Below are 22,079 nucleotides of genomic sequence, written 5' to 3'. Positions count from 1 at the left end.
GTTCCAGTATGCATAATTGGAACTGAAGTGATACTCCCATTGTTTTTTTTCCGTTATTTGTATAGAAATTTGGTCCCTAAGCTGGTCCCTTGTTCCTACCCTGAAATTCCCTAACTTTGAGGCTGTTCTGTCTTTAGTACAAATACCGAATTAGTGAATTGATACAGGCTTACATCAGATTTTACGAGGCTTCGAAGATATGAGAATTGTGAAACTTCCTCTAGCTCATTAGAAATGACATTCAGTGTCCCGCCTGGCGTTGTATTTACTTTATTGCACGTTACCTTCGTCTTTGAGTACTGATTGATAATCCAGTGCCTTCTTTTTAGAGCTTTGTCGGGTTCTTTTGGTTCCGTCGGATTCGTCGGGATCTGGTGTCGGGTTCTTCATTTAGAACTTGTTATAGACAAAAAGGAATGTTCTATTAACGTCAACAGAAATTACCACTCAGTTATCTAATTGAAAAATATTTTAGAATATTCTACAGGTTTTTCAAGGTTGCTTATGCTTAGGATATTCTTTGTAGTACCGTTTTCTATATACTCTTCGTATATTTTTTTTTATTCTTAAAAATATGGCTCTGATTCATCCCCCTCCATTTTGTACATTTATTAAATTACCATTTTAATTTTAACTTCTCAGAAGAAAGTTTTAAAAAATTGTAAAGTTTTGAGAAATGTTTTGGTATATTTTTGGAAATATTAGCTGATTTTTTCTTGGTTTAGCTGGTCTGGATTGAAACACCCACAAATCCTCTCATGAAACTGGTCGATATCGGAAAGATTGCTAAAATTACACATGCTGCTGGTGCTATCTTAGTTGTAGACAACACATTCATGTCTTCATATTTTCAGGTAAGAAATTTCTAGCTAGTGGGTAAGAGTAAAAAAAAAGTTTTACTTGATTTATTATCTATAAATTAAACAATTCAATTGATAAAACAATTCATAAAACAAATTAATCGCATATGATATCCCCTGGAAAAAAAGAAACAAATAAACACGAGTCTGTTACTGTTTTCGAAAACATGGAAAATGTTTACATTAATGTAGATAAAAGTTTTAAACCTGTGTAATCGGCTTCTTTCTTCTATATACTCAATTTGATATTGCAATTTTCATTAAGCGGGGGCCTTTTGCTAGTTATTTAGAAAACGGTGTAAGGTGTTTCAGGCTCGTAACTTTCTGGGGTTACTTTCGACTTAAAACATTTTACATAAGTAGAATTAATTGATTCTTTTAATGCATTTTGCTGTAACAACTTTTTCTTTAATTTTGGTTAACATTACCACTCGCTGTTTATTTGCTGTTCGTTACCATGAACTGTTTAATATGTTAATGGTATACCTAGAGACAAAAAAAGGGGGGAAAGATCAGTTTTATTAATCATTTGCTTATTTATTTATTTATTTATTTATATATACTTATTATTTACTATACTATTTACTATTATACTATTTATAATAGTATATCTATATATACTATTTATTTATTTATATATTACTTATTTATTTATTTATTTATTGAATTTGTTCACATAACATGATAAGACAAAGTAGAGGAAAAAAATACAAAAAAACAAAAACAAAAGAAAAGCACAAGAAGAAGAAGAAGCCGATTACTGCACTAACTCTTGTCATAGCAGCGACATTTACGGATAAAAATAAAGCATGAATTAGTAACAAATTCAAAAATTATTTCGTTACCATGAACTGTTTAATATGTTAATGGTATACCCAGAGACAAAAAGTGCCGATTACTGCACTAACTCTTGTCATAGCAACGACATTTACGGATAAAAATAAACCATGATTTAGTAACAAATTCAAAAATTACTGCACGATATAAGTTCATTACACAGATAAACAAAAATACAAAGTTTTGAGCAAGATGGAGCAAAAAAGAGAGAGAAAAAAGGAAAACAAACAACAACAATAACATAGTAAAAATAGCACAAAATACGAAATAAGCAATTCAAAAAAAAGAAAAAAAAGGCACGGACTACTGAAATAATACAGAATACCGCTCCTGGGTAGTCATATTCACTTTTTTATTGTTTTTAGCTATTGATCTAGCTACTGTAGTATTCGGGTCAGCAATTTTAAACTGACGGATAATTTGTGTGTTGCTTTGCCTGGGTGGAAGGCGGAGTAAATATTTTGGAAAACGGAAGAAGAGTGAACGTATTTTAGTTCCGTCAGTACTAGTTGACAGTTTCCAAAAGGGTGAAATGTACAGAATGTGAGGGAGAGCTATTGCATTGAAAAGGCTAGCTAGCTAATACCGGTTGAATCTGAACTGGCTGGAAATCATTGACGCATAAGAGGCGGAAATGCGGCGGGTTAGATGTTCAGTAAGGAGGTACCAGTTGTGGCGTATAGATGAACCTATAGGGAGACCAAGATACACGAGGTGATCGACGGGTTGAACCGAAGAATTCCCAAGTTTGACTGAATTTAGTAGATCGCTCTTCCAGTTAAAAAGGACTATTTCCGACTTGGCAGAATTGAAATGTAGACCAAACTTAAGGTATTCTGCTTGGAGGATAGAAAAAACATCATTCACTCGTTACAGGGTGCGACTAAGATTCAGAACATCATTAGTAACAAATTAGTGACAGATCTCTTGATGATGAAATTAATGAGGAGGCACATTGGTCCTGAGCGTCAAGGACGTAGTTATTAAATAGGTCAGGGGAAGAAACTGCTCCTTGGTGTGCACCTTTTAAAACGGGAATAAGCTTTGTTCGAGCAACTGAAGGCATATTTTTATCGACGGTAATTTTAGTCGAATACGCAGTCGAGAATACATGTCCCGAAGTGGGAGAATAACTGCAGGGCTTAGCCCTCGCTTGGCAGCTTTCAGAAGCATTGCCAGGGTGTGTTAACGAGTTAAAGGCACGTCTGACGTCATGACTAGCAAGAGCAAGACACTCCCCCGCAGATTCTGTATCAATTAGTAAGTTTGTCAAGACTGTAAGTGCATCTGCACATCCTATTCCTCTTTTGAACTCGAACTGATATGGTGGAGTGTAACATGTCTTTTCAAGATCATCTCTGAAGAGAAGTTCAAACAGCTTACTGAGAGATGTCGCAACAGCCATTGGTCGAAAAGAGGAGCATTGAGGGTCTACCCTCCCTTTTTTAGGAATGGGTGTAAGATCACCAATACAAAATGTATTTGAAACCTTGGACTGAGTGAAAATCATTTGCATAAAAAGTGTGACACAAGAAAGTGTGACAAGAAGAGAGCCACCATGCTTTAGATGCATAACATGATCAATACCACTAGATGATTTCTGTTTTAGTTCATAAATAGCTTTTTCAACTGACTTAGTAGTAAAGACAAAATGGGTATGCTGGGAAGCAGCCAACATTATTTCGAGCTTCGCTTCGTAAAGTTGCTCAATCTCAGGATTAGGTGAAGAAAATTAGAATTCATAGTATGAATACGATTCATGATCTGAAATATCAGAGGCATAAGTAGAGGAAGCATCGACCCGCGTTTGTGAAACCATTCTAAAGATAATTCCGGTCTAACCGTGCCCTAGCAGAATTACTATTTAAAAGGTTTTTTCTATGAACTGCGAGAGCTTTTGAAAACATTCTTTTTGTACGGACGCGCAAATCATTTAGCATACCAGTTTTCGGACGACCACAATCTTTCCAAAACTAAAACCAAAATGTTGCACGGTGGCAAGAGGAAGCAAGTTCAGGATTTGAAGACCAACCGGGAACAATACCCCTACGAACTTTACGAAGAGGAACTGCTTAATCTTCCGCGCAAATTTCCGCAGAATAAACATCCAAACATAGCTGTATTTCAATGTCAGGAAGCTGAAGAGATTTATGTAAAAGGTGCAGGGGAATACGGATCTTATCCAGAATAAAATCTGGTGAAAGTATAAATAATTCCGAGTTAGTTTTGATCAATCGTGAACAAATTGAGAGACTTGGATATTACAATGGATTGGATGAGGAGCCAACATCTCTAGTTTATAATATAAAGTTCCGTTACAAAGAAATTGAATTAAAAAAAAAAACGAAAAGCCTGAAGGATTGATTGAAAAAAACAAGGAAAGGCTGAACGACTAATTTAAAAAAAAAAATTATTCAGACCGAACATATCGAAATTGTATTACTATTATTTTTTGACGAATCAGCAAAATCGAAAAATAAAATCTAAAAATTAAATAAAATGTAGCCTATCATTTTACGAAAAAGAAAACTATACTATGATATTGATATATTGCAAGTCCCAGCGACATTTTTATGTTTGTTTAGTTTTTTGTTATATATGTTAGCGATAGTGGGTTAGAGATAGAGATATGAAAGAGAGAAAATCGAGTGTTGAAAATGATGTCTGACCGTTTAGGTGTGATAGGTAATCTACATAAGCAACCAGGTACTCCGGGTCATCAGAATACTTTTTCAAGTTTGAAAAACTTGTGTCCAAGTTTTTTGGACACAAATGTCCAAAACATGGACATTTTGAGGAGCTTGAAGGATACACCCCCCCCCCCCCTTCAACCTATGCATGTCCTGTGTGTTAAGTATCAGAAACATAAAAAGTGAATTCGGTTTTATTCAAGGGTTTAATCTGGCTAGAATATCTTCGTGGTGTTTGACGTTCATTACGGTTCACGATATTCTTAACATACGTTTTTTGATGTTTGCCTTTGTACTTGAATTAAGAATAAATTTTAATTCAATTGAGTGACAAATTTACCAAGATTCAAAAAGAAAAGAGTTGGAAATGTAACAGTGTGAATTTTCTTCTTTTTTTTTTATTTGTTTTCGAGCTTAGCGTAAGCCAAACTCACAGAATAAGCTTTGAGGTAAGCTAATATAGGCAGTAACAATTTGAACCAGAAAAACTGAGAAAAGTAGATAATTGAATTTCATACAATACTCACGGCCCAAAAGTTTTAAATTTACGGCCCAAGAGTTTTAAGAGCTAAAAGCCCAAAGAAATTAGTTGGTAAAAAGACACATATCTTTAGAAATGCTTCGCTATTTTATTCTGTATCAATAACTTGTCCGAAATTTATTTTTGAGCTTAGCATAAGCTTAACCTAAAGGATAAACCGGAAGGTTTCTAAGATTTTTTGTATATAGGACCTCCTAAATGTTTTCTGGCACCCTCATTCCTTGTTTTTTTCTGTATGTAATTTTTCTTTTAAATAAACTTGTCAATTTGGTCAATTGTTGGCCCCCTTGTCACACCCCCCCTAACTTTTTGCTCTAGTATATTCTTTTCAATTTTTCTATAGCTATCTGAGAGAGGAAGCCGTATATGTTTTGTATGATTCTAGCTCTGGTATGTCTGGCTGATTTTAAGCGGAGCTCTTTTGTGCATAGCCTAAAAAGGGAAAACCGAATGCTTTCAGACCTTGACTTTGTAAATTTTTGTCAGCTTAGTAAACGCTAAACACCAAGATAAACTAATACACTCCACAACAACTTACTATTGCTACTAAAACAACTCACCGTGGCACCATGCCGCCTAAAGGCCAACATAGCGCACGCTCCTTTTCCATCCCGATCTATTCAAAGCCTTCCTTCTCTACACCCTCTCAAGAAGTTCCCATTTCCCTTAAATCTTTCCTTATGGCATTAAAACAAAGAAATGAATCAGGAAACGACAAACGGGTCTGTGACCAGTAGAAGGTTCGGCTTTAGACCTTTTACTCCTTACGATATCATCCCACCCCAACTGAGGACGACCTGTTTTCTGTTTATCTCTAGACGGTTTGAAATAAAACATCAATTTGAAGTGTGAAAAGTAGATGATCGAATTTCAAACGATTTTTTTTTGTCTAAAATTTTTTAATTAGATCAAAAAGCTTCAATAAATTAGTTGATAAAAAAAACACTAATCTTAGAAATGCTTTAATATATTATTCCTTATCAATAATTTATCCAGAGTTTATTTTTTAGCCTAGCATAAGCTCAGTCTAAAGGATAAACTTGAAGATTTCTGCGATCTTTTGTGTGTTGGTATTAGCTTAAAAAAAGGAAAAACCAAAAGCTTAACTTCGGGAATGCTGGTATTTTATAACTTCAAATTTTGCCAAACAATGCTGCTGTTGAATGTATTTTGTTGGATATATCCAATGTGTAAGACTATGAAGGGAACACTCCTGTTTACATTTATTTGAAACCTACCATGAACCTTATTAATTGTACTCACCAACATTTATCGCTCTGGGTATTGATTATATGGATGGTAATGTAAAAAACAGAAAAAAGAAAGATATTGATCTAGGGAACATTCTTGTCTGTGCCCTCTCCTGAAGAAAACAATATTATAACAAATGTTGTACTTTATAATATACAGAGGGTTTATGTTAAACAGATTATCTGGGTCACTTTCTCTTTACTAATGTTTTTTCATCATATTTATTTATTTATTTATTTTGAAATAAATGGTTATGTAGTCCTAATCTGCCCCTGCCACTGTACTATATATTTCAAAATTAAGCCTCATTTGTTTCTTTGTTAACAAGGATTCGTAGATAACTTCTTCAAAGACTCTAGAATTATTTTTTTTTTTGTTTATATATATATATATATATATATATATATATATATATATATATATATATATATATATATATATATATATATATGTATATATATATATATATATATATATATATATATACATATATATATATATATATATATATATATATATATATATATATATATATATATATATATATATATATATATATATATATATATATAAGGGAAGGGGGGGGGCTTTTGATTCTAGTTGATTTTTTTTTCTAATGTATTTATTACTGTTTGTCAATTTTTTTTTTTTTTTTTTTTTTTTTTTTGAATACTTCAATGCACAAATATTTCAAGTACGAGTAAAATAAAACAAAAATATAGTGGACAAAACGTGGTGGGAGCGACCCAGAAAATCCGTATCACATAAATTATCTTCCTATTGAAAATAAGAATTTAGTTCTTATAGTATATCCTTCCTAAAAGGGCATAGGCGGTACCCTAATCTATAAATTTATTTTTATATAAATTTATTTATATATATAGCTATATTTGTTAACTATAGCTAATATATATATATATATATATATATATATATATATATTAGGGAAGGGGGGGGGGGGCTTTTGATTCTAGTTGATTTTTTTTTCTAATGTATTTATTACTGTTTGTCAATTTTTTTTATTTTTTTTTTTTTTTTTTTGAATACTTCAATGCACAAATATTTCAAGTACGAGTAAAATAAAACAAAAATATAGTGGACAAAACGTGGTGGGAGCGACCCAGAAAATCCGTATCACATAAATTATCTTCCTATTGAAAATAAGAATTTAGTTCTTATAGTATATCCTTCCTAAAAGGGCATAGGCGGTACCCTAATCTATAAATTTATTTTTATATAAATTTATTTATATATATAGCTATATTTGTTAACTATAGCTAATATATATATATATATATATATATATATATATATATATATATATAAGAACGGAATATTGTGGATGAGTGGTGACATGTTGACGCATTCTCAACCAATTTCTTTTATTAGGGGAAACCACATAGATCTTACAAGGACGTCTTCCGCTCTTCGTGGGGGTTGAACCCTATACCTTATGGAATAGGGAAGGAAATTTTTCTCCGCACGAGGACGTTTGAGGTGTTTTAGGATTAGAAAGAAGTACCCAACAGCTTTTAAAGTAAATATTTGGCAAATAAATTTTAATGGTCTTTTTCAGCGTCCCCTTGAGCTTGGAGCTGATATTGTAATGCATTCTCTGACAAAATACATGAATGGTCACTCAGACGTCATAATGGGCGCTGCCATGACAAGTGACGAAGAAATTCATAAAAAACTGCGATTCCTTCAAAATGGTAAGTTGAAGAGTAGGTGCGTACGCAGGTGACCTGGCGATTGCATCACTCTCTCCCCCCGAGTTGTTATAATTTTTACAATTTTTTTCATGACTTCAGTATATTTTGCCTGTTCTTGGCTCTTTTAACGGACCCTCCTTCTATCCTAAAATAGATTCCTGTGACCGTGCCTACTTTTTTTTTATTTCTTTTATTATTTTTTTTCTATTTTCACTTTTTTTTTTTTTTTGTCCCCCTTTTTCTTATATTTTTACTTTTGGCTTTTTTTTACAAATATGAGAAAATGTTTATATATATACATATATATATATATATATATATATATATATATATATATATATATATATATATATATATATATATATATATATATATATATATGTATATATAAATATATGATTCAGGGAAAGTGGAATTACTGAACAGAACGCAACTGATGAGCCAATAGTAATGAAATAGAGGTGATACCGAAGTCTCAGCTGCCATTTTGGAAGACGCCTGCCAATTCTTGAGTGACCACAGAATTCCTGTGTTGTTTTAAAATCACTTTTCAATGAAAAGGCAGCCCGGTAGTGGAGTGCACCTGGCACTTTGACGATAAATCACACCAATCCATCTTTTGTTAACAAGAAAATAACTGAGTGATAATATGTTGCGCACCCTGGCATTGTGTGCCCCTTGACCTGAACCTAGTGGGCCTATTTGTAAATCTGGGCCTGATCCTACAGGTCTAACTTGCACTAAAAGGGCAAGATATTTCATTGGGCTTATGTGGATTATATCCATTCACCGAGCCAAAATTAAGATTAATTAAGATTAAATTAAATTAAACAAAATTAAGATTAAAATTAAGATGTTACTTAGACTTTTTCTTAAACATTGAACTAAACTTACTTTAAAAAAAGTAGAATTTTCCCTTTTCATGATATTTACTAATACCCGGTTACCAATGCCCTGTTTTACCAAAAAATGGTACAAGACAAATTTAAAGAATATGATACAGTAGATGGATAAAACTTAATCTTAGCTACCAAATGATAAAAAAAATTTTATCTTGCGTTGAAACCTTTAAACAATGAGACTGCAAAAAAGTAACGCACCAAAAATTTGTAAAGGTAGCATAAGTCTTAAGGATAGTAAAATGTTAAAAAATAATGGAATTTTGTCGAATTTTTCTAACTTTTCTGAACAATAAGGTTTTAGCCAAGGCCTGAGGGGATACCGTGTTTGAACCCCCCTCCCTCCCCGTAAATTTCTGTCCAACTCGCAAAAAAGCATCAAAATGTATATAAACAAATGTTGATGTGTTTGGTATTTCTTTTGTGAGATCCTCCTCGAGTAACCCCCAAAACGAAATCTTGAATATGGCCTTGGTTCTACCCTTTTAGGTACTCAACAGTTTGATAGTCTATGGTTGTTTCTTATTTCTTGTTTCTGTTTGTACCTTGTTTCTATTTCTTATTTTATTTAACAATTTTGAATGGTTTTAAACTGGGAACTTGTTATCTATAAAACTAAAGATAACGATTACATATTAACAACTGTATATCGTCATTTTCTGTACGTTTATTACGCTTCTGTAAGTATATCTTTATACATTTCTGTATGTGTATCATTAAGTTTATTATATCTGTTCCTTATTGTTTATTTTCTGTTTTTGTTTAATATCTTGTTTCTGTTTCTTATTGTTTCTTTTCTATGTCTGTTTTGTATCTTGTTTCTGTTTCAGATAATGCCTCAAATAGTGTAAAACAGGTTTAAAGTCTGTTCACTGTCTAAATCGAGTCTTTGTATGTTCTCATACCTGTGTCCATTTATTCTAAAAATAAAACAAACTTGAACACGTGTATCTCCCTGTGAAATTTAGACGTTGGTATACTTTTTGCCTATAGTTTTCCTATTGTTTTCATCTAATTAACTTTAAAAAAATAGAATTATGAAAACATACCTGTTATGAACTAAGTTGGGTATAAAAAGCACGTGTTTTGGATTAGTGCTTATATTTACATTATATGGATTCCATTGACACGTTCAATTTTCATTTGATAACTTTTTGACCATTGGATCAATTATAAATATTATGCAATTATTTCTATAAGATGTTCTGCTTCTCTGGGAAAAAAAGGAAGGGATAATTTTCATGATTGGCCATGAAAATTGTTCCAAAACCCTGCCCTTTAATAATCCCCCTAAGACACCCCTCCCAGCCTGGAATATAATTCATGTGAAATTTAATGGTCTTAAATTTTTTTTTGTCAGAATATTAAGGTCTTTTTGGATTAAACTTAATAAAACGAAAAGAATTATCTTAATATAAACAATACTGTTAATTTCATTTAATATACTTTTTCAAAAGAGATTAGAACAAACAAAGCACTTGAAACAGCAGTAGGATATAATTAATCTATTTGAAACACAGTGTTTTTCAAGTGCTTCGAGACTGCCAGGTGTCCCATTCTCATTTGATAATCGTTGGATTATTTGCAGATGTTATTTACTGGTATTAAGTTACATTACCATGATATGCTCTTCTTCTAGAAATGGTAATATCTAACTAGAATTACGATATACTGTTTAGCCTGCAACAACACTGGTGATCAGGCGCATAGTCATCGGAGTCTTTGGGCCTTCTGAAATCTTGAATTATGATTATTTTTTTTTAATCTCCCATGTTTCTCATTTATTGGGCATGGTTTTTATGGCACTTGGTATTAACCAAGTGACATATAGCAATCGCAAATTCTGTCGGTCTGTCTGTCGGTCCCGGTTTTGCTACTTTAGGCACTTCCAGGTAAGCTAGGACGATGAAATTTGGCAAACGTATCAGGGACCAGACCAGATTAAATTAGAAACAGTCGTTTTCCCGATTTGACCATCAGGGGGGGGGGAGTGGGGGGCCGGTTAATTCGGAAAAAATAGAAAAAATGTAGTATTTTTAACTTATGAGCGGGTGATGGGATCTGAATGAAATTTGATGTCTGGAATGATATTGTGTCTCAGAGCTCTTATTTTAAATCCCGACCGGATCTGATGACAATGGGGGGAGTTGGAGGGGGGAAACCTAAAATCTTGGAAAACACTTAGAGTGGAGAGATCGGGATGAAACTTGATGGGAAAAATGAGCACAAGTCCCAGATACATGATTGAAATAATCGAAACGGATCCAATCTCTTTGGGGTAGTTGGGGGGGGGGTAATTCTGAAAAATTAGAAAAAATGAGGTATTTTTAACTTACGAACGGGTGATTGGATCTCAATGAAATTTGATGTTTAGAAGGATATCGTGTCTTAGAGCTCTTATTTTAAATCCTGACTCAATCTGGTGACATTGGGGGGGGGAGTTGGAAGGGGGAAACCAAAAACTTGGAAAACACTTAGAGTGGAGGGATCGGGATGAAACTTGGTGGGAAAAACAAGCACAAGTCCTAGATACATGATTGACATAACCGGAACGGATCTGCTCTCTTTGGGGTAGTTGGGGGAGGGGTTAAATCTGAAAAATTAGAAAAAATGAGGTATTTTTAACTTACGAACGGGTGATCGGATCTCAATGAAATTTGATATTTAGTAGGATATCGTGTCTCAAAGCTCTTATTTTAAATCCTGACCGGATCTGGGGACATTAGGGGGAAGTTTGGGGTGGGGGAACCCAAAATCATGGAAAACGCTTAGATTGGAGGGATCGGGATGAAACTTGGTGGGAAAAATAAGCAGAAGTCTTACATACGTGATTTACATAATTGGAACGGATCTGCTCTATTGGGGGGGGGGGGTTAATTCTGAAAAATAAGAAAAAATTACGTATTTTTAATTTACGAAGGAGTGATCGGATCTTCATGAAACTTCATATTTAGAAGGACCTCATAACTCAGATCTCTTATTTTAAATCTCAACCGGATCAAGCGTAATTGGGGGGACTGGAAATCTTAGAAAATACTTAAAGCGGTGAGATCAGGATGAAACTGGATGGGAAGAATAGAAACCTGCCTTAAGATACGTGACTGACATAGCCGGACCGGATCTGCTCTCTTTGGTGGAATTGGGGGGGGGGGTAATTTTGAAAATTGAGGTATTTGTAACTTACGAGAGGGTGACCAGATCTTAATGAAATTTGATATTTAGAAGGATCTTGTGCTTTAAAGTTCTAATTTTAAATTCCGACCAGATCCTGTGACTTTGGGGGGGGGGGGGTTGGAGGGGGAAACCGGAATTCTTGGAAAACGTGAAAATTGGGGTATTTTTATCTTACGAATAGATGATCGGATCTTAATGAAATTTGATTTTTAGAAAGAATTCATGTCTCAGAGCTCTTATTTCAAATCCCGACCAGATCTTTTGACATTGGGGGAATTGGAGGGGGAAATCTTGGAAAAACACTTGGGAGTGGAGGAATCGGGATGAAGCTTGGTGGATAGAATAAACAAATGTCCTTGATACGTGATTGACAGAATCATACTGTATTCGCTCTCTTTGGAGGAGTTGGGGGGAGGGGTTCAGTGATTTGGCGATTTTGGTGCTTCTGGACGTGCTAGGACGATGAAAATTGGTAGGCGTGTCAGGGAGCTGCACAATTTTACTTGATAAAGTCGTTTTCCCAGATTCGACCATCTGGGGGGCTAAGGAAAGAGGAAAAGTTAGAAAAAATTAGGTATTTATAACTTACGAGTGGGTGATTGGATCTTAATGAATTTTGATATTTAGAAGGACATCGTGACTCAGGGCTCTTATTTTAAATCCTGACCGGCATTAAGCCTCTTATTTTCCTTTTTAAATCAATCTATTGATTCATAGAATTTTGTTAGAGCTCATACCATATGATCTCTTGGCTCTTAGCTCTTCATGCCTCGTCACAAGTGCCATATGAGCTCTTAGCTCTTGTTGTTTATCGAAAGTGTCCCATCCCCACTTTGAAATAAGTTCATGTGCGTACCTGATAGTGATATATATCCCTATGTATCACCATTTATGTTATTTGGTTTTGCTATAATTTCAAAAAACGCGTAGGTATAACAATTTCATTTCAAATGAACCCTTAGACAGCTTTATATTGTGTTCCAGGCCCCCTCTAGTGGTGAAAAAAAGAGGACATCAGTGCTACCCTTGAAGAAAAGGGATTTTCCTTATTGTTCATTATCGGAGGTTGTAACTTTCCTGAATGGGATTTTTGACAATGACGATTCTAAGGGTGCAGTTTTCATTTCTATTCGACGATATTTTCGGAGGTTTTCAGGCTATCTGTGGAAATCTCCATCAATTTGTTTTTTAAATAAACTTTTGCCACTAAGATTAGTCGCAATCATAGTTACCATTCCTAGATTAAGGGTTCCAATCCTAATTAGAGCCATTCCTAGTCAGTTTGTTTTGTATTTTCAGTGACTAAATTTTCACTTCTAATAGATTAAGTCACAAGAATTAAAAATTTGTTTTCGCTAGAAAATATCGTTGATTACTGTACCTTAAATACAGGGAGAGTTACTTGTTAGTTATTCAGAACACTCAAGAATTTTGATCTGTAAATCTGATGAAACCTGCTGTATACGTATCAAACAGTTTAAGGAGGTAGCTTTTCTTTGAAGGTATAGTTGTCTTTGCGAATCAACAGATTGTTAGTTTATGAATTCATACGGACAAAACGCGTTTTCTCATTCATTGTAGGTTATATAAATATATTGTAGATTTCATGTTATAGATTTATTCTAGATTATATACTATGATTATTTATTATAGATTTATTATAGCTTATGTAAATTTATTATAGATTATTTATTATCGATTTATTAAAGATTATATGTTATAGACTATTTAATATTGATTTATTATAGATTATATAAATTTATTATAAATTATTTATTATAAATTATAGAAATTTCACATATAGATTATATAGGCATGAATATACCTAAGATGGGTCCAGGAGTCAAAATGCTGTGATTTTCAAGTCCTTGGTGATTTACAGTTACAAATGAGTTTTTCTGAAAGGTGATTGTATACCTCACTATATTTAAAGTGAATATTAAAAATATGTTTCTCTTTTTACTAGCGATTGGTGCTGTACCTTCTCCCTTTGATTGCTATTTAGTCAATCGTAGCTTGAAAACTTTACATTTGCGCATGCGTCAGCACATGGAAAATGGTATAAAAGTGGCAAAGTTCTTAGAAAGTCACCCATTAGTTGAGAAGGTCATCTTCCCAGGCAAGTCTTTATGCCTCTTATTTAGTTAATAAGCTATGGATGTTCTGTAACCGCTTATCTTACATAGGCTAGTAAATTTAAAGAGTATTAAAGTGAGATATAATTTTACTATTTAAGACTTCATGAGAAATTTTCTTTCTGTCCATAAATTAAAACCAAACAGGCTTCAATATATTAATGTCGAAACGTCATCAACGAATATGTTGCGGAATAATTCCGGACCACGTGACGTCATGAAAACAAGCGTCCATGGGACGAAGACCAAAGTTGTTGATCTTTGCGAGTGGTGGAAGGTGGCGTGACGTGACTGTATCTCTAAGGATCAAAGGCCCAAGCGAACGGAGGAAGGCAAGAAAAAATTTGGTGATTTGTATGTAACCAAGTCCAGGGCCCAAGCGAATGGAGGAAGGCAGTAAAAATTTGGTGATTTCTATGTAGCCAAGTCCGGACTTTTTGTCTTATTTTCTAGTTGCAATATTTGGGAATGTGGTCTAAAATTTGGAAGTCTTTTTAAAGTAAAATAAATCATAGAAAATTGTTAACTCTTTGAACGGTTGGTCCGAACTCGATTTTTGACAAATATAACACAGCTGAAGTACATATCTTATAAGTTATTTGATTTTGGAAAGGAGAATTGACTATAATGACAGTAATAATGAAAAAATAGCTGAATAATTGGAAGCTTCTTCCCTGCTTAATTTTCATAATCAGTGGGGATCAACTCTACGATATTCATCATCGAAAGTATAAATCGCTGTTAACTATGGTCATTGTGAAGCTACGTTTCATCGGAATAACAAAGTGCTGGTACAGCGGCTAATATGCAGCTAATTAACAGAAAACGGAGTAAACTTTGATTTTGTTGATTAGCTAACAAGTTGACTTTGAACTGAAGCGCCTATAGTTGAATTTTACCATTTGTCTCATATAACTTGGTTGTATATTTATTATCACTCTTTTAATTGATCTTTAAAAATTATTTTTGAGTTGTTTATATATTTTATTTTCGAGTTGGTTGCAAGAGATTGTTGTCATGTTTCATTCTCTTGTGTGTGTCATTTGACGGGTTTGTATAGTCTCATGTCGCATGATTTAAGCTGATTGATGGTGACAAATTGCATCTGGCTACTCCCTTGCTTTTTTATTGTTTGGCTTTTTTTATTTTTTTCTCTTTCCCTGTTTTTCTATCGAATCCAATGGGAGGGGCGACAGGATTTTTGTTCCCGTGCATATGTTGCTAATAAGCAAAAAAAAAAGAAAAGAAAAAGAAACTGTCTTCTTCATTAAATCCTTGTAATCTGGAAAAGGCGTCATTTGATTGGGTTCTGTTCGTAAATATCTTTGTTTTCTTTCCTCTTTATGTTTTCTTTAGTTGAATATCTAGTCGCTTTCTGCGTTTTTTATTATAAAAAAGAGGAAAAATTAAGCAAGGGTGCTCAAATCTTGTACGCCCCCTCCCCTCCCAGATACGGGCTTGTACTTATGCTTCAGTTTAGAAGATCTAATTGCTACAACTGTTTCATTAGTCACTATCAATGTAATTATTGAGATCAGGTAATAAATCAGTTAGTGAAATTTCATCTGCTACTAGTAAGTAAAACTAGATTTACTTGTTTGTTTCCAGGTCTACCCTCTCATCCTCAACATGAGTTAGCGAAGAAACAGTGCCATGGTAGCAGTGGTATGATGAGCTTCTATATTAAGGGAGGACTCATGGAATCCAAAAAGTTTTTTAAGGCCTTGAAAATCTTCAGTCTTGCTGAAAGCCTGGGAGGCTTTGAAAGTCTCGCGGAATTGCCGTTAGTTTTTTCAATAGTTTTTTTAGATATCTTGCCTTCCACAATTATCACAAGAGATATTAATCAGGAATTGCTATATTGAGACCCTGGGAAGGAATATGCTGACAAACATAGGGGTAAAACTGTATTAGGAAATGGTGTCCATAATTTTGAGTGTTTTCGGGTTTGAAGCCCTTGAAAATCTTAAAGGAATCTTGTCTTCCGGAATTTCTATTAGTTGCTTCTAAATAGTTGCTTCTCGCAATAATCCCTGAAGACTGAATTAAAAGTCGAATGCTATGAACATGAACTAAAGTATAAAAATGAAATATAATTTTTATTTCTAATTTTTATTTTGATTTTTTTTTTACTTTTTGCATACTTTCTCTTGTTATGCTTTTTAGTTTTATTATTTATACTTTCTCTTATAATCTTTATAGCGATAGACTAAATTCTGAACATACTAATATGCTCACATTTCCAGTGGCAAGACTGAACCCACGAGGGAGTCTAAAAGGGAGAGCATTAAAAGTGTAAAAGATAAAAGCGTAAAAGAGAGGGGGAGGGAGTGTAAGAGGGAGAGCATTTTAAAGCACTTAGTCTTGTTGAAAGTCTCGGAGGGTTCGAAACTCTTGGAGAATTGTCATTAGTTGCTTTTGTCAATAAACACGGAAAATTCAAAGAAAATAATCACACAGTCTTGGCTGAACTTTTCGTTAAGAAGTCATGATGCCAAGGCTATTTTAAAAAAAAAAGAATGGATTTTTAACCGAAAATTTTTATTGTAAGTGTTTTATTGTTTATTATTTTCTTTGCTGAAGACGGCCCTTAGATATAGGGCCGAAATATTCAAATAGGTTTTGTTGGTTCACTGTCTTGGGAAAAAAGTCCTCATTATTCTCTCTTCTGTAGTTGTATTATGGAAAGGCAGTGTGGTCTTCGTTATTATTTACTAAAATAATTTGCGAAACTACGTCATTGTGATGCATCTTTATTTTTTTTTATTCAGTCCTAACCGAATGGGAACAAATTATCTGTCTTAGCCTAAAAAGTATATCAGGAACCAATATAAGGTGCACTAACTGTGTAAGCCCCCACTTACAAAGATGGCAATGGTCTAACAAACGAATGTTACTTTCAAGTCTTCAAAATGTCTCACACTTTTAGTCCGAATTCTTTCTTCAATGTTCACCTTTCAAAACCTTTTAAATAATAAATCTCATGAAAGAGCTTAAAACCTATAGTATAATCTTATTGAACCTAGTTGATACTATAAAGGTATTCATCACTTTTCATAATTATACAAATATAGATAGACTCTGCTAAAAATAAAAGAGAGGTTTAACAGTTAGTAGTTATGCATAACCCCTCATCCCTGACGGTGTCTTTGGTCCATCAACCGATTCTTAATTTAAGTCCCTCGTTTGTCTTTGAATTCTGTTTTCCCAGTTTTTTGTTCAAATAGAATGCAAACTGTTTGTAGGAGTTGCTTATCCCTTAACCAAGAAGATGACCCTGCACTAACAACCTTTTCTTACTTGCATATCTCTCTCTATACCAGACATGAAACAGAATTCCTTGTATCCTCAAATGCAGGAACAGCAAATAATACTTACTCCAACTAGCAGCCGACACCTCATCGGAAAGACGGCCTAGGCATGACAGCCAATTGTTACTTATAAGCCCCTTCCTTGTCTCAAAATTCGAACCAGATGTTTTTTCTTATTTGTACCACAACACCAAAGTTATCAACCCCTCACCATTTGAAAAATGGTGTATAGCATAAAAAAAACTGATTCCATATTTTTCGATCACCTCGCCAGGTTATATTGATCAGCGTTGAAAAAAGGATATCTTTACTGGTTCAAAAGTTGATTTTCTTGCCCCGGGCCAATTTTCTAATACCACAACTTAAAAAGTAGGAAAAAGAAAACTCCAGTATTTTTCTTGTTTTTCTGTTTAGCGCTGCACTGTCAGCATCGCCAGAACTTTCGCCAAATAGGTGCTCCCTGTTGGGATGCTCGTACAAGGCTCCCGCAGAAAATGATGGTAAATATGATTTTGAATTCGTAATAACTGAAATGAGACGCATAATCATTGTAAGACTTAAATTATCGATAGAGCCTGATTGATAGCACGTATTTTATGAAACTACTAAAATAGTACTTAGTATAATTTAGTATAATCATATTTAATTTACTTAGAATAATACCTTTATAATAGATAATACTTTTAGCTCAAACCTGTACTGGTGCCAATTCTTTTTACATTTCTGCATGAATTCTGTTGAATTTCTCCACAGAACTCAAAAGTAAAATTAATTTTAAGTTAATGTTAAAACATTACTTTGGGAAAGCAATAATGCTCAAAGCTCAAGGCTCATAAAAGACGAAAGAGAAAATAGGGACATGTTAAAAGAACCCATTCCAGATGTGCAAACTGTTTATTCTTATTACCTCTTATTTAAAAAAAGATAAAGAATACGGCATTGGATCTCACAGTCCTTACTGGTGGTGCTGATCTCCGTTTCTTGACCCTTCAGCCAAGAAGTGCAATGGGGGTTTTGGGACAAACTATCCTCTGATTTCGCACACCCTTCCTGTTTACCTTCCCCAGATTTCTCCAGGTACCCATTTATAGCTGGGTCGACTCTGGTTGAGCTTACAGAGTCAAGCCACTGACCCCCCGTCCCAAGCCAAATAATTAGGTACGCTAGGAATCGAACCCTCGTCCTCTCGGACAAAGGATCCTAAATCCAGCGCCTCTTATTACCACTTATTAGTGAAGTATTTATCTTACTTTCGGATGAAAGATTACAATTCTAGGCCGAAATCTCCAAGTTAGTTACTCATGAAGTGATCCAGCAAATGTTATTTTCCAGGGCTTTGATGACGCATGCGTCCGTTCCTGATTTTCAGCGCCAACAGCTTGGTATTGGTGACAATCTAATCCGTTTGTCAGTTGGTCTAGAAGACGCTGATGAGCTGATTGCAGACTTGGATGCAGCCATTAAAGCCTCTGCTGCCTAAAAAATGTGAGTCTATTAAGCGTTTCACTTTCATTTGTGGATCTACAACTTTCAGGAGGTGGGTTGAATGCATAAAATTTTGATGATTTTTTTTCCAACCGATTCATATTAATGTGACCAACCATCAAAAAGAGGAAAATTTAGAAAGCTTAAAAAGGAAAACCTTAAAAAGAAAAGTCTACCTAAGTTAGGTGAGGAGGGTCAGCATTTCTGTAAGTATAACTCCGAGCACGGCAAAGGGGTGTCTGGTCAAAACATCTCGCCTGTTAGGTAGTAATTTTGTGAAAAACATATTGTAAGGTATAAAGCACATCAAAATAAAACTATTTTTACACCCCTCTCCCCGATTTCTCGTGCTGGGTTTACCCACAACACATACTTAGCTCATTATTGACCAAAATGGGTTATGTCGCACTAATTATCATAGCCGTGTTGTAACATTTAACCATGAAAATATGTAAACCGAATTAATTAATTTCGCTCGTAAAAATTCAAACATTTATTAGTTTCCAAAGAAAAACTACACCTTCTTAAGCTATCTGGTGCCATATTTTTTTTATCATATTTTCTTCTGATTTTTCACCTTTTTCTTTCTTTTTTTATGTTGGGTCCTGTCTGTTAAGGTCTGCTATTCTTTTTTCTAATTTTTCGTTCTTGTAAACCAATTCTCACAATTTGGTTTCATTTTCACTTTCCTTAGATTAATATTAATTTGAATAATATTTTATAATTTGAATAACTTAAATGGTAATTAAGTTAATATCTTTACCATAGTGTATAATATATATAATAACAATATAGTATAGTAACAATATAATTACTAGTACAATAATCTTTAAATTATACGATCAAGCTATTTAATAGCTTGATTTAAATGTATATTCAGATGGCTAACACGTATTTGGAACACAGTTTACTGGAAATTTCAAATAAAATATCCTATCTGATTTTTAATACTAAAATAGAGGAAGAAGTGTTATTATGAAAAATGTCATAATTTAGATCATTTAGTTTGTTTTTTGTGTGTACGTTTTGCGGGTGTTATATTTAACGAGTTCTGTTTTTGCGAGGTTTTCGCTTACAAATATGTTTTCCATTTAAATTTTTCTAGTGATATTTTTTTAGCAATTTTTTTTTAGCTAACAGCAACAAAGTATTTGGAACACAGGGTTAGCTTAGCTTTGCATTTTTCGAGATGTAACTTACGGGTAATTTCAAATAAAATATCCTATCTGATTTTTAATACTGAAAGAGAGAAAAAAACTTTATTATGAAGAAATATCAATATTTAGATCATTTAATCTGTTTTTTGTGTGTGCGTTTTTGGGTATTATATTTAACGAGTTCCATTTTTGCGAGGTTTTTGCTGACAAATGTGTTTTCCATTTGAATTTTTGGAGCAAGTTGCTCAAAAATTCGTCCAAAATTCAGACAATGCAAACCATTGTAGTAAATTCAGAAGAAACCGAAGAACTTGAATGTATATTTATTATGTATTTATTATTTAAGTATTTTAATAAATTTTAGTATGTATATTTTTTTATGCTTCAAGCACACTTCTCAGCTCATCATTGTCGATGAGCTAGTTAGCACAGTCTGTTCAGTTGATGAGCCATCGATGTCTGTTTAGTTTCAAATGTCTGTTCATTTGATAACCTAGCACTGTCTGTTCAGTTCTGAACTTTTGCAGAAAATTTCTGCGGATAATCAACAAATGAGAAACAGCTTTATTAAACATCTCAGAGTTTTTTTTTCTCTTATATGAGTTTTTTTCTTATGTTTTATCTTATGTTCTTCTTATGTTTTTTTCTTTAAGTTTTTTTTTCTTTAGTGAAGAGTATAAAATAAACAAAAAGAGTTAGAAATGTGGACGGTTGACCATTCGGCTTATGCTTAGATTTCAAGTTTGCAATATTTTTTAGAAGATTTACGAATTCAAGTCATAGGCGAGAATAGGTGAAAATTGAATAATATCTCTTTTTTGCTTTTTTTTCGCACAATTGAAATATTGAACTGTGATGAGACAGAGATGAAGGTACAGAGATGAATCTTTAGCAGCATAAATGCAATATCGTTTTACAATTAAATTTTAAGCTAATTGTTGTGCCAATACTTTAATTCCTATTAGAATAATGAAAGTGAAATTGAGGAAAAGAAAAAAAAAATGAGCTACAGATCTTCCAGGATACTCTGAATTTCAAGAAAATTTGACGTCTTGTGTTATCGTAGCATTAAATTTTATTTATGACCCATTCCCCTCTTATTTTTTCTTGTTTATTTCTTTCCCGTCAAATATTTTTCATATATATAATTTTTAATGTTTGTTATTTTTTGTTTCATGTGAAAACTATAAAATGAAAAAAAAAGTTACAAATATGGATATGTTACTATTCAGCTTTTGTTTTGGATTAAAATTTGAAACGTTTTCAGAATATGTGAAAATTTAAGTTATTTGTGAAACTTAAATAATATTCCCACCTTTTTGCTTTTTTTTCTCAAAACTGGCTTGCTAATATTCTTTATTTATATTACTACTATTATAAATAGGTATATTGCATTGCATATTCAAATAATTATCAAATCTTTAATAATTGCTGTTTAGGCATAGAAAATCTTTGCCTGTATGATTTCGGTATTGTTTTTCAATGTGTAATTTTAAGGCGCCTTCCTAGCCAAACCTTTAGCTGCTTATTTTTGAAGCTGGTATCCAAATAATTGAAAATGGAATTAAAAGGAATGGAAATTTAATTTCATTAAAATGGAATTAAAGAAAAGAAAAAGATGGGCTATCGATCTTCAAGGAGACTTTTGAGTTGCAGAAAATCCGATATTTCCCTCATCTTAGTACTAAACTTCCTTCATAACCCCAATTACCCTTTTTTCCTTCTTTTTCCAGGCACTCAATTATCATTCTTCACTATCTTCAAGCTTATTATTGATTTTGACCGTGAAGCGATTGAGCTATAGTTTAATTACGTATTTACCGCTTCATATAGATTTATTCTTCACTATCTTCAAGCTTATTATTTATTTCTTCCGGTAGAGAGTATTTGACCGTGAAGCGATTGATCTATAGTTTAATTACGTATTTACCGCTTCATATATAGACTTACGGTAGAGAGTATTTGACCGTGAAGCAATTGATCTATAGTTTAGTTACGTATTTACCGCTTCATATATAGACTTACGG

At 33.3% G+C, this 22,079-nt stretch overlaps 1 protein-coding gene across 4 annotated transcripts in view; it reads left to right on the top strand.

The window, feature by feature from the left end:
• LOC136035009 (cystathionine gamma-lyase-like) overlaps window positions 1–22,079 on the top strand; it is a 55,892-nt gene that overhangs the window by 31,650 nt on the left and 2,163 nt on the right. For all 4 annotated transcript variants that reach the window (XM_065716580.1, XM_065716581.1, XM_065716582.1 and 1 more), the window contains exons 5-9: window positions 726–854; window positions 7,756–7,891; window positions 13,931–14,083; window positions 15,708–15,882; window positions 18,743–18,895. In XM_065716580.1, the coding sequence (XP_065572652.1) occupies window positions 726–854; window positions 7,756–7,891; window positions 13,931–14,083; window positions 15,708–15,882; window positions 18,743–18,890 (741 nt within the window). In that variant the 3' untranslated portion in view covers window positions 18,891–18,895. The remainder of the gene's footprint in view (window positions 1–725; window positions 855–7,755; window positions 7,892–13,930; window positions 14,084–15,707; window positions 15,883–18,742; window positions 18,896–22,079) is intronic.

The sequence above is a fragment of the Artemia franciscana genome, chromosome 13 (genome assembly GCF_032884065.1).
Source record: "Artemia franciscana chromosome 13, ASM3288406v1, whole genome shotgun sequence".
NCBI lineage: Eukaryota > Metazoa > Arthropoda > Branchiopoda > Anostraca > Artemiidae > Artemia > Artemia franciscana.
The sequence above is the reverse complement of the archived record's forward strand: the minus strand, read 5'-3'. Positions and strand labels throughout refer to the sequence as shown.